Source organism: Peromyscus leucopus, chromosome 13, assembly GCF_004664715.2.
Source record: "Peromyscus leucopus breed LL Stock chromosome 13, UCI_PerLeu_2.1, whole genome shotgun sequence".
Classification (NCBI taxonomy): domain Eukaryota; kingdom Metazoa; phylum Chordata; class Mammalia; order Rodentia; family Cricetidae; genus Peromyscus; species Peromyscus leucopus.
Window position 1 is genome coordinate 3,120,595 of NC_051074.1, and position 12,609 is coordinate 3,133,203.

General features: G+C 60.6%; 1 protein-coding gene across 1 annotated transcript; it reads left to right on the forward strand.

Annotated features, from left to right (window-relative positions):
• The first annotated feature begins 5,855 nt into the window (after positions 1-5,855).
• Ptma (prothymosin alpha) lies at positions 5,856-9,674 on the forward strand. Its single transcript, XM_028876231.2, has 5 exons — positions 5,856-6,102; positions 8,190-8,261; positions 8,398-8,491; positions 8,700-8,773; positions 8,944-9,674. The coding sequence occupies exons 1-5, from the start codon at positions 6,058-6,060 to the stop codon at positions 8,989-8,991; spliced, it is 333 nt and encodes a 110-aa protein (XP_028732064.1). The 5' UTR covers positions 5,856-6,057; the 3' UTR covers positions 8,992-9,674.
• The last annotated feature ends 2,935 nt before the right edge of the window (positions 9,675-12,609 follow it).

Below are 12,609 nucleotides of genomic sequence, written 5' to 3' on the forward strand. Positions count from 1 at the left end.
CTATGTAGGCTTTCAGAACACATTCACTTCTGTCACAGATGTCCCCTAGCCCAGATTTAGTCTTTTTTTTTTTTTTTTTTTTAATAATTTTTATTTATTTTGATGGTATTTTGCCTGCATGTATATGGGTACCATATGCATGCCTGGTGCCCATGGAAGTCGGAAGCCAGAAGACAGTGTCAGATCTCCTGGGACTGGAGTTACAGATGGTGGTAATGTGCCATGTAGGTGCTGGGAAGCAAACCCTGGTTCTCTGAAAGAGCAGCCAGTGCTCTTAAAATTTTTTCTTTTTAATTTTTTGAGATAGATTTTCTCTTTGTAGCTCTGGCTGTCCTGGAAATCTCTCTGTAGACCAGGCTGGACTTGAACTCAGAGATCCACCTGCCTCTGCCTCCGGAGTGTGCAACCATGTCCAGTGCAGCCAGCGGTCCTAACAGCTGAGACGATTCTTCGGTCCCCAGACTCACTTTGATTGAGCATTCTGAAAAACATTCTGGAACATACCTAATCACCCTGAACATATAATTTGTTTGAGACAGGGTCTCACTATGTATTTCTGAATAGCCTACAACTTGTTATGCAGACCAGGCTGGCCTCAAACTCAGAGATCCTCCTGCCTCTGTCCCCTGAGTGCTGAGTTAAAGGTGTGCACCACAATGCCCAGCTCATGCTGAAAATTTTAAACAAGAAGGTTGATTTTTAATACTTTGGAGATCTTAAAAATATGTCTTGACCAAAAATTTTGTGAGGAGTCAGCCAGAGGTGGGATTCCATGCTGTTCTCTCCCTAGGAAGTAGGCCATATTCTGCTGTTCAACAAAGTGTGGATTGTGAGAATTTTCCAGAAGCTGTGTGTATGGGAAGCATCTGTCAGTGTTTTTGAGGTAACCTTATACATCACCTTAACAGACAGTACCACAACCAAAGTGAAAGCTGATGCAAGGAGCCAGTAATTGGTCACATTTCAGGGCCTGAGAGAGCGTGAAGTAGCTGACGGATGGCAGGGCCACCCAGTTCAGGTGTGAGGACAGCTCTTACCTTGGACTTCTCATGTATGGTGCACACACTTCTATAAAAAGGCACCCTCCAGGCCTTGCCCTCCCTGGCAGGTTTGAAGCTCGGTGAGGCCCTGTCTGGTTTTGAGATTTTCCTAGAGAGACATTCACCTGCCTCTTTCTCCCTGTGAAAATCACAGAACATGCCTGGAAGATCTAACTGCTCTGCAGAGGACATCTCCTCTGAGGGACATCTCCATGCTGGGCCCTGCCCAGAGGACTTTGCTGGTGGGGAAGCATCTCATCTCCATGGCCCTAGTTCTTCTGTGTGATCTCAGCAGCCCCCACTTGGGTCCCCAAGTTGGACGGTGCAGCAGGAAGGCAGAAGTGTGGAGTCTCTGCTGAATTTAAGGTCTCGTAGGGACCTGCTTCTTTGTCAGATGCAGCAGCTCAGAGGCCTTCGAAGGTGGTTACCCAGGCGTGTGGCTCATGGGCTCCTGCAGCCAGCATCTTCCTGTGCCATCCTGAGGTGAGGCTGGGCCCACTCACTCACCAATGTAACCAGAGCTTAAGCAAAAAACACCCACAAGCTCAGCTATGCAAATAGGTACACCAGGCGCTGGGATTCAGGGACGGTGGCCAGGAAAAGGCACAGCAGACACAAGATTCCTGGAGTCTCTGCAGGGGGCACGTGTACAGGAAGTCTGGCAGGACAGCGCTCTTGAACCCAGGGGTTATGGCTACTGTCTCTGCACACTCCCCTCTCCAGCTTCCTTACCTCACTTGGCTCCCGCCAGCACCCAGGCTCTGCAGGCTTTGGCCTCCAACGTCAAGCCATTCCCCACCCTCTCCCTGCTGGCAGGAGCCTCCCAGAGTGGCCAGACCTGTGTGAGTACCAGGAGCGGGGCCTCTAGCCCGGCTCCCCAGGGAGGACAGTGAGGGCGGGCAAGTCCAGGCCTGCTAGAGAGCAGCCATGGCGGGAGGGGGGGCACACGGGGCTGGGACTGCTCTTACACAATCCTGCCGCTGGCAAGGCGGGAGGGTTGAAAGGCAGCTGGCAGCTCCCCAGGCCCTGACGCCTGAGCAAGGAAACCACAGCCTGAAACTCCAGGGGCTCTGAAGGGCGGGAAGGCGGGAGTTTTTGAGGCCTGTTCCACTGTGGCTACCTCCCAGACTCCATCATTCCTCGGAGGCCAAAGGCACTGCCAACCATGCTGGGCACTGAATCACAGGCTTTAGAAACCCAGTGAAGACACCGTCCTCGTTTGCCACTGAATATGAGAAAAATCTGCTGAAGACGTTGTTCCTTTGGCCAGAGTCCTGCAGATACCCTTAAAGCAACACGCTTACATACAGATGGCGGACGGAAGGCGGCATCCCGAGAGCATGTTTCCCTGGATGTGCTGGACACTGTTCTCAGCTCTTTTTGCATATCTAGTTATTCAGTTCCCAACGGGAACTGTTATGCCATGTCTAGGTTTTAGAGGTGAGGAAATGGCTCACCTGATTTTTCACAACCAGCAAGCAGCAAGGATGGGGGTGAATCCAGGCAGTTTTATCCAAACATACATTTTAATTTAAAAATTTACATGTATATGTCTGGGCATGGTGGGACACCCCTTTAACCCCAATAGGAAGAGGCAGAGGCATGTGGATCTCTAAATTCAAGGCTAGTCTAGTCTACAGGGACAGGACTACAAAGAGAAGCCTCGTCTTAAAAAATCAAACCAACCAAACAGGAAAATGGCATATCACCTATCTCTGTGAGGAGGCACACATGGAGGTCAGTGGACATCTTGTGGGAGTTGATTCTCTCCTTATCACGTGGACCCTCGAGATTACACTCAAGTCCTCAGGCTTGGTAGCACCTTTATCCTGGGCACCATTTTGGCAGTGCCCAAATCTGAGCCAGCTCCCAAGTGTGTGCTTTGTCTGGGTTTCAGACAGAACTGTGAGATAACCAATAAGGAATACATAACCAATAAGGAATACGTATGCTGGAGATGGCTCAGAAGAAAGCCAGGCTGCAGGCTAGGCACCCACAGGGCCAGGTCGGTGGAAATAAATGAGTCAGGCTTACAGGGGAATGTGTACAGGAAGGAGAGGTGTGCCCAGGAAAATTCCCTAAAAGTGAACTTGCCCTGAGGCAATCTGGGCCACACAGAACAGCTCTAGGGCAGGCCCAAAACACCCCAGGTCTGTTTGAACTGACCCAGAGGAAGATACGTGGCCTACTAGAGCTCCCGAGCTTGTTTGAGAGATTTGGGCAACACCATGGAAATGCCTTATTGCCTCTGGAACAGCCAAATGCCGGAGATGCATGGATGAGTGGAGGTGAAGAGGAGGCAGGAAGAAAAGCTGAAGATGTAGACCAACCTGTCATGGACCCTTCACAGCCTCAATAACTGCAGCAGTTCTGATCCAGAGGTGACTTCTGTTCCGGGTCTTCTCAACCATAGATAGCCAGAGCTCTGACCATGGTTTACTTGGTGGTTCTAAGCCTCTTTCTAGAATCTCTGGGTTTGTCTTTGATTGCATGAGTCAGACACACTGTCGTGAATACAGTGGGTGGTTGGTAAGCGCTTGAATTTAGGTGGCTTCTGGAACCAGATGCCCGAGTCTCCCTCTCTCCCTTCTAGTAACGGCAGGGGCACAGGCACAAGACGGATAAAGCAGTTCTTCGAGGGAAATTCATACTCATCCGGCTGCTCACTGCTTGCCACCCCACCTCCCTCTGCTCCCCGATCCAGAACCTGGTCTGCTCTTCAGCTGTGAAGTCAGAAGTCACAACTGCTAAGACATGGCATAGGCCAAGCTCTTTGTGCATCTGGGTTTTGTAGATGGAATCAAACCCTGGAGAGTAGCGTAACAGCAGCCTAATGGAGAAGCCCCAGGTAGCAGGCTCTCCTTTCTCTGTTTACCACGAAGCACAATCCCTCCTACGAAGGAGAGGTCTTTGGCAGCCTCGGCTCAAAGGCCCTTCTCAGTTTATGGAAAGTGGATCCAGGTCCTCGGCGGTAAAGGCAGCTGGCGGGTGTGTGTGTGCGTGTGTGTGTGTAGGTTCGGACTCAGGGTCGGCCTGTGGAACCTGGGGCGCTCAGGCAACCAACTCGGGGCGATGCCTATCTGCAGCCCTCAGTGCGCGCTGAGAAGAGGCAGCGCCCGCGAGCGCAGTGGCCGAGGGGCTCCGGGACGGGGCGACCGCGGGACCCCGGAGTGCGAGCGGGCCGGAGGGCGGCGGCGAGGCCCTCTCCCTGCAGGCAGAGCCGCTCGCCGAGGCCCACACGGCGGGCGCCACTGGCACGTGCGCGGGGATCGGGCCGGCCACGTGCGGCTCGCGGGCGGATCCCGGGTCCAGCAGTTCCCCGACCCCGCGCGTCCCCACGCTCTCCCCGGGCTCAGGAAAGGGGCCTCTCGGTGGGGACCGGCCGACGCACCCGAGGGCGCCGATAAGGGCAGGTCGGGCCCTCGCCTCGACCTCAAAGCGCGGCGGAACTTGGCATCCATGCGCCCTCCCCGATTCCACGCTCCGGGTTTTCCCCGCGCCCGGGCGCACGGCCCCCCAGGAGACAGACGGCAGCACCGGCCAATGGCAGGACGCAAAGCGTCAACTTTGTGTTCGCCCGCCACTCTCGGCCAGTGCGCGCGGGTTTCGCCCAAGTCCCGCCTTCCGTGGCGGGCGCCCCCTCCTGGCCGCACGCGGTCGGACGCGGTCTGCCGCCATCTTGAGTGTGGCGAAGGTGGCGCCCCGGAGTCCGTCCGCGGCCACTCCAGCCTGTCTGCCCACGGGACGGACGGCTCAGCCCGACAGCCGACCGCGAGGGCGACAGGGAGGGAGCGACCCGGCGTCTCGAGGCCGCTCGTGTGAGCTGGGTGCCGCGCCACGCCACGCCTGCCGAGCGCGACGCCATCTTGAGTGTGGCGCCCGCACGGGTCGTCTTTCTCACGGCCCCGCGTGGCTCCTCGAGTGGCTCGGGTTTGAAGGAGCCCGCAAGGACGTGCCCCCGTGGCCGTGGGGGCGGGCCGCTCAGGGGCGTGGCGCCCGCGGCCCACGGGAGACCCTGGAGTGTGCGGGGCGGGGGAGACCCGATGGCCGGGCGGGGCCGGAAGGCGGGCGGGGGCCGCCGCGACGGCAGTGGCCGTCCAGCGGCCGGGGCCCGCGGGCCCACGCACGACCCGCTCGAGGGCGGAAACCCGCGCCGGGCACTGCGCCCCGCCGCACGTGGGGCCCCGAGTGTGTGCTTGGCTCGAGGCCCACGGGCCTGGACGGCGCGACTGGGGGCGGGCGGCGGGGGTCGGCGCCACCCTTTGGGGTGGCGGGGCCGGGGCGGGACAGCGAGAGCCCGCGTGCCCGCCGCGGACTCGCGCCCGCTTGCACCCAGACAGGCCCTTGGTCGAGGGTGCGGGCCGCCGGGCCGTGGGCGCGGGAAGCACGCGGGGCACCGCCCGGGGCAAAGCGCCGCCCCGCGCTCGCCCTCCCCTCCCCCTCCCCGCCCCGCCCCCGCCTTCCGAGCAGCCGCGCGGGAGGGGGGAGGACGGGCGCTGGGCGGGCGCCTTTGCCGCGCTTTGCTTCTCTGCGTCAGGAGCTTCGGCAAAACAGCCGCGGGGCGCGCGGGCGCGCGGGCGGGCGGCGCGCACGCGCCCCCGGCCCCCGGCCCCGCCGCGCCGCACGGGAGACGCTGAATGACAGCGCGGCGGGGGACCGCGCCGCGCGCGCCGCGCCGAGGCCACTGCCGCTTTAAGCTCGCTTGCCCATTGTTCGGAATCGGGCCAATGGGAAGACGCCCGCTCCCCGCGCTCGGCCAATCGCGTCCGCCGCAGGGCGGCCGAGCACCGCCCACTAATCTATATTAAAGGCTCCGGCGCCGCGTGAGTCCCCCACTGGCTGCTCCGAAAAGCCATCTTTGCATTGTTCCCGGGCCCTGCTCCGCGCTCGCTGCAGCCGCCTTCGCCGCCCGCCTCCTCCTCCTCCTCCGCGGCGGACTCCGGCAGCCTCCTCGCCAGAGTCCTCGAACTCGGTTCCTCGCCCCCCTCGCTGCAGCGCATCACCGGCGTGCCCCACCATGTCAGACGCGGCCGTGGACACCAGCTCCGAGATCACCACCAAGGTGAGGCTGGACGCCGCCCGCCCCCTCGGGGTCGGTCCGCGCGCCGTCGCCCCGCGCGGGGCCGGGCGCGTGGCGGCCGCGCTCAAAGGGCGCAGCCCGGCGAGACGGCCGCCCGGGGGACCTCGCCGGCCCCCCAGCGGCGCGATGGCCCCGGACACCCACTCTTTGTGTGCGGGGGAGGGGGCGCGACGCGGGCGGGCGGCGGTGCCGCCGTCGGGAGCCGGCCGGTGGCCGGGGCCGACGCGGAGCTCGGGGTGGCCGGGGAGGGCCGGGCTGCAGCCCCCGAACTTGCCGCCGGCGCGTCCGGCGGCCGCCGCGAGTCGCGGGGCCGGGCCGGGGTCGCGGGGCCGCGGCGCACGGAAAATAACTTTGAAACTCCGGCGCGTCGGCGGTCGGAAGTGCGGGGGGCGCGTGTGCGCCGGGGGCCGCGGGCCGCGCTGCCCTTTGTTCGCGCCCCGTAGCGGGCCGGCGGCGGGCTGTCCGGGGCGACCCGGAATGACGCGGATGGGGCGGGCGTCGCGGCCCCGGGGGTCGCGGGCCGGCCGTGCAGGGTGGGCCCGGCGGCGGGGACCCCCGCGCCGGGGCGGCCATCCGCGGGCGGCGGGAGGCTGGGCCGGGCGGCGAGCCCACGCGCCGGAGGGGGAGGAAGCGGAAAGCGCGGCGGCCGCACGGCGGAGCGGCCGGGGGCGCCCCCCGCGGCCAGGCTGCGGCGCCTGGGACGCGGCGGCCCCGGAGCCCGCGCGGACGCGGCGGGCCGGGTTCCCGGACCGGAGGCGGCCGCTCGCCCGTGGGGCGCCTCCGCCCTCGGCACGAGCCCTGCGGTCAGGCATCTCGGTGTGCGCGCTCTGCAGGGGACTCGGCGCGAGTCACCTTGGCGGGCGGCTCTCGAGGCCGTCGCCGGCACCTTCGCGCCCACGGCGACCCCGCGCCGAGTGCGGCCGGAGCGCTGCCCGGCGGCCCCGGAGCCGCCCCGCCGGCCGGGCTGGCACCCTCCCCCGCGCGGGCCTCGGCGGGAGTTTCTTTGAGGTGAATCCCCCCGAGGCCCGGCGTGCCGCTCCCCCGGGGAGTGCGCCCCCGACGGTCTCTGGCGCGGAGCCAGGAGCCCCCTCCCCGGCGCCCTCCCGCGGGACTTTGCGCGCGAAAACTGCAGGCGGGAGCCGCCAGCCGGCCCTCGCGCCCGCAGGGGACGTCGCGCCGCGGTCTTCCCGGCCTGGAGCCCGCGCTGCTCCGGGGCAGCGCGGACCGCGGGTCCCGGCAGCCCCGGGCGCACTCGGCGCCCCGGGCCACGTGCTCTTTGCGCGCGGTGCGTGCCGAGGCTCGCGCGCGTAGTTCGCTGGCGGAGAGTTATGCGCCTGCGCGCCGCGGCCACCCCGCCCCCACCCGCTCCCCGGGCTTCGGCCGCCAGGGGGCGGGAGCGGGTGCTGTGGGGTCCCGGGCGGGCTGGCGGTGGGCGCGAACCCGCCGGCGCCGACGGGTGACCAGGGCCGCGGGCGGCCGGCGGCGCCTTGTGCCCGTGCTGCCCCGGGCGTGCGGCCGATTGAGCCACGCGGGTGGAAAAAGTTAGTGCGCGGCGGGGCCCCCGGGGTGCCAGCTGCTTCCGTCCCGGGGCTGCGGGGGCCTCCGCCCGGGCTGCTGAGACCCGAGGCGGCCGCCCAGGGCTGCGCCTCCGGCGGCGGCCCCGGTGCCCGTCCGGACTCCCCGTCCACCCCAGCAGCGCCCCGCCATGGCGGGCTCCTCCCTCGCTACCTTATTTATTTATGGCCCTGTGGCGCGTCCCGAGGGTGGAGCTCCCTCTAGCTGGAGACTGCAGGTGAGGGCCACGGTCCCAGCCTGTCGGCCCGGCCTGGCGGGTTTGGCCGCCGTGCCATATGGCAGCTGAGACGCTTGTCGCCTCCCGAGTCCACTCGGGCTGTAGAGGATGGAGACCTTTCCATGCACCAGGCCCTGCTGCCTGTGACCCATGCTGCTGACATTTCCCAGAGAGCCGGAGACCCCCAACATTAGTCACGGTCGGCTCTGCCTGGTTCTCAGCAGCGCGCCTGTGCCGACTGCCGTCAAGTCTAACGGGTTTGCTCTTCCTCCTGAAGGACTTGAAGGAGAAGAAGGAAGTTGTGGAGGAGGCAGAGAATGGAAGAGACGCACCTGCCAACGGGAATGCTGTGAGTGTCCCCCGGCGGGGCGTCTGCCCCGGCTTCTTCGGGGGGTGGTGTCACCTCCCAAGTTTGGGGGCACGGTGTGCAGGACGTGCAGGCCCGCTTCGAGCCGGCTGACGCCAGGTGTGTTCTCTGTCGGCAGAATGAGGAGAATGGGGAGCAGGAGGCTGAAAACGAGGTAGATGAAGAGGAGGAGGAAGGTGGGGAGGAAGAGGAGGAGGAGGAAGAAGGCGACGGTGAGTAGTAGTCTTGTCTTCCCTGGCTGCCAGAAGGGAGGTTGGGGTCACCGCGGAGTCGGCCCTCGTCAGCACTTGACTGCTGCTGGACAGCTCAGTGGGGAGACGTGCTTTCTGGTCTGCCCAGGGGGCATGTCGCGGTGGTCAGGGTCGTTGGCGGCTGCAGGTAGAGGACAGCGGTTTACACAGCCCTTGATTCCTTCCCCAGGTGAGGAAGAGGATGGAGATGAAGATGAGGAAGCTGAGGCCCCTACGGGCAAGCGGGTAGCTGAAGATGATGAGGTAGGCCTCGGCCTGGGGTTTGGGGCGTGTGAGGTAGTCTTTCCCAGGCTGGTTCTGACACCGCACGGCTGGCGGGGAGGTGGGGAGGGACCCGAGTTCTGGACCGGGTCTTGCCCTGCAGCCGACCCTGCAGTGACAGACAGGGCTGATGGGTGCCTCTCTCTGTGCAGGATGACGATGTTGACACCAAGAAGCAGAAGACTGACGAGGATGACTAGACAGCAAAAGGAAAAGCTAAACTTAAGGCCGCCGTGACCTATTCACCCTCCACTTCCCGTCTCAGAATTTAAACGTGGTCACCTTCGAGTAGAGGAGCAGGCCCGCCCGCCCACAGCGGGCAATGCCACCCACACGACATGGCGCTCTCCACCACCCCACCAAAACCACATGAATTTGCAACAGGGGAGGAAAAAAGAACCAAAACTTCCAAGGCCCTGCTTTTTTTCTTAAAAATACTTTAAAAGGAAAATTTGTTTGTATTTTTTATTTACATTTTATATTTTTGTACATATTGTTAAGGGTCAGCCATTTTTAATGATAACGGGTGACCAGACCAGCCTTCAGAGCGTTCTCTGTCCTACTTCAGACCTTACTTGTGGTGTGACCATGTTCATTATAATCTCAAAGGAGAAAAAAAAACCTTGTAAAAAAAACAAAAACAACAACAAAAAAACAATCTTATTCCGAGCATTCCAGTAACTTTTTTTGTGTATGTACCTAGCTGTACTATAAGTAGTTGGTTTGTATGAGATGGTTAAAAAGGCCAAAGATAAAAGGTTTCTTTTTTTCCTTCCTTTTTTTTTGTCTATGAAGTTGCTGTTTATTTTTTTGGCCTGTTGATGTATGTGTGAAACAACGTCCAACAATAAACCGGGGTTTTATTTTGCTGAGTTTGTTCTAACGGTGGTGTCTCCAGCCTCGTTTTTCTGCGTGCGTGTGGGGACGTATGTACGTGTGGACGTATGTACGTGTGTGTTCAGTTCTTTGGGAATGTCTCCTGTCCTCTGACCCCTGAACCTCCTGAGTGATTGTATACCCTGACTTGTTGACCACCTGTTTCTGGAGAGGGGCGTGGGTAGTGCTGGGATTAGGGCACTGGTCTAGAAAAGGTGAGTGTTAACCTTGTATCTTAGTCTGACCACAGGACATCGAGGTTCCCGTGGCCTGTCCTTTCCAACCACGGTACCAACATCTCTAGCTGGGGGTTGGACTTAGGTCACTGGCTGCCAGATGCGGACTGCGCTGGATGTGGAGTGCCGAGTTCTCACTGGCTGCTGTCCTAGTAACAGCACGGTTTAGTGGTTGCCCCTAGTGGCGGCCCGTGGTACTTGCCAGCTAAGCCTTTAGCTCCCAGTGTCACACAGACTGGTCATTCGGGGGCTGGCCTCACCTGGCAAACGGTCTTCACCTTTCGTTAGAGCGCATTGTAGAGGTGGTTGGGATTTTTCAGACTTGGGGAGAGAAAAAGCAGCCCCTAGGGGTTGATATTGTCAGGTCGAGTTGGTCAACTCTGGGAAGTGGAGCACCTTGGCCCTTCAAGGTGAGGGGAGATGGGGCTGTGAGTGTAGGAGATGAGCTTTACTAGTTTGCAGCCAGGAACTGAGGGAATGGACGTTCTTTGACCTCGTGGTGGTGGAGAAGGAAGTGGAGACTGAAGGACACTGGCCACAGCTCTTGAGACTCAGTTACATAGCTATTTGGGGAATGGGTCTGGGCCCCGAGTCTTCTGACTGCCAAAAGATTGCACCTCAACTCCTGGGACCCGGCTCCCAAAGGAAGCATTGTGTGTTCAATGCCCTCACCTGCAGTTGCTCTCTCCATTTAAAAGGAGTCATCTGATCTGGAGAGGTGTCCAGAGGAGCAAGCAGCAAGCCAGGACATAAATTTAAAATCCCTGCGGGTGGTGGTGGTGCACACCTTTAATCCCAGCACTCTGGGAGGCAGAGGCAGGCGGATCTCTGAGTTCGAGGCCAGCCTGTGCTACAGAGTGAGTCCCAGGAAAAGGCGCAAAGCTACACAGCTACAAAGCTACCCTGTCTCGAAAACCCCCCCCCCCAAAAAAAAAAATTAAAACGCCTGGCTGGGTGTGCTGCCATACAGCTTTAACCTCAGGACTCCGAGGCCAGCCTGGTCTACAAGTTCCAGGACAGCCAGGACGTACACAGAGAAACCCTTGTCTCAAAAAAGCCAAAAGTTGTTTAGTGACCCTGGACCCCAAATGAGGACAAGGGAAACCGAGTCAGGGAGGGCATCCCAGGAAGGGGAGAGAGGGGAATTTGGAAGTGGGAGGGGAAAGGGCTGGGAGATAGAATGGTTGGGGTTAAGGTGAGGGAGGGAGGGAGGGATGGGACACGGGGCAGCAGGAGAGACAGATCCAGCACCTGCCCCTGTAGTATGGATCACTGCAGTCTGCCCTTCCACCCCGGAGCACACAAGGCCTGGCTCATGTCACCTTGTGGCCAAGAGGACTTTTGAAAGCTGTAGCTCTAACAGTCCTGCCCAGCACCATTCAGCAGGGATGTACCCCAGAGCGGAGACAGGCTTTGGTGGAACCCTGTGCACCCGGTCTTCTCTCTGCGGGTTCCTCCAGGAAAGAAACCCAAACTCATCCCAGGACCGTTGGTCATTAGGATGCTTGCAAACCCTGAATCCAGGAGGGGAAGGTCTCTAAAGCAGGCGGAGGGCTGTGCGCTCCACATGGGACAGCCGTGCAGGAAGCTGGGAGCAGCTGAACTTGACCCCTGAGGCTGCAGTAGGAAATACTGATCTGACAGCCATGTTAGCGGAGCCAGTGAGTGAGTCTTGCTGCGGCATCAATCTTGTCTTCTGGAAAATGGGGACAATAGTGAGGCCCGCTCCCTGCCGACTTCCTGGTTCTGAGACACTCACATGTACACTGAGTCTGCATCCTATTCTCTGGAGATCAGTCCTGGGAACTGCCACCCTTGGTATTCTTTCACCTGGGGACCTTTCCAAATGGTTCAGGGTCACCAAGATCCTGCTGCCTACATCGCCAATGCCTAGGCAAGGTCGGGAAGATTCGTGAACCACGGGCGCCCTCTGGTGGGCGCAGGGCTGCAGGGGCTCGCAAGATTTGTTAGGTCTCGGCAAGGGCCCTTTCAATGGGCCCGGTCCGGGGAGGTACCTTCCCTTCCGTTACACTTGCCTCCCTCTCTCTTGCTGGAACCTTAGTCAATGTGGAGTCAGCGTCACATCCCGTGCAACCCCCTCAGGGCGGTTAATGTCTCATTCCCAGGATCTGCTCCTTTTTCTGGAGGGGGACAGAGCTGAGGCCCCAGAGGCTTCTCCGGTGCCCTCGGGGACCAGCATTGCAGTCACATGCCCTGTAGTCAGTTCACTGCAGATGATCTACGTGCACAGCGCCTCGGGGGCCAACCCAGCTCTGGGTCGTCCCTGTCTGCCTCAGGCTTCTGACCTCTCTGTGGTCCCCTCCCGGTGGAAAGTGTTTTTTGAAGACTGAAGGCCTGTGCCCAGCCTTCTTTAGGGCTTCTCTTAGTCTGGTCTCACAGGCCGGTCTCCGACAAACGCGGCCAGCAGCCATGCCCTGATACAGTGTACTCCGATTCTGCACCATGGCCAGCTTGTTTTCATCATAAGGATAGGGCCACCCAGGGATGGGTAGAAAGCTGTCACCTGAGACCTTCCTCTCTGGATACCTTAGCTTTGAACTCGTAGGAGTTATGGATGCCTAACTTGGGAAATAGCTGAAAGGGTTAATGCCATCTGCCCTGCTGTGCTCTTATGAATGGTCTGTAAGTGCATTTCTTGAAGAAAACGCGGCCAGCTGATGTCTGGTGTGGATTCCATGATGTTCT

Bases quoted from the DNA above. Each gene is read 5' to 3' on its own strand.
- Ptma (XM_028876231.2), top strand. From the start codon at position 6,058: ATGTCAGACGCGGCCGTGGACACCAGCTCCGAGATCACCACCAAG. The intron at 6,103-8,189 runs GTGAGGCTGGAC...TTCCTCCTGAAG, and splicing joins GCTCCGAGATCACCACCAAG to GACTTGAAGGAGAAGAAGGA. The intron at 8,492-8,699 runs GTGAGTAGTAGT...TTCCTTCCCCAG, and splicing joins GGAGGAGGAAGAAGGCGACG to GTGAGGAAGAGGATGGAGAT.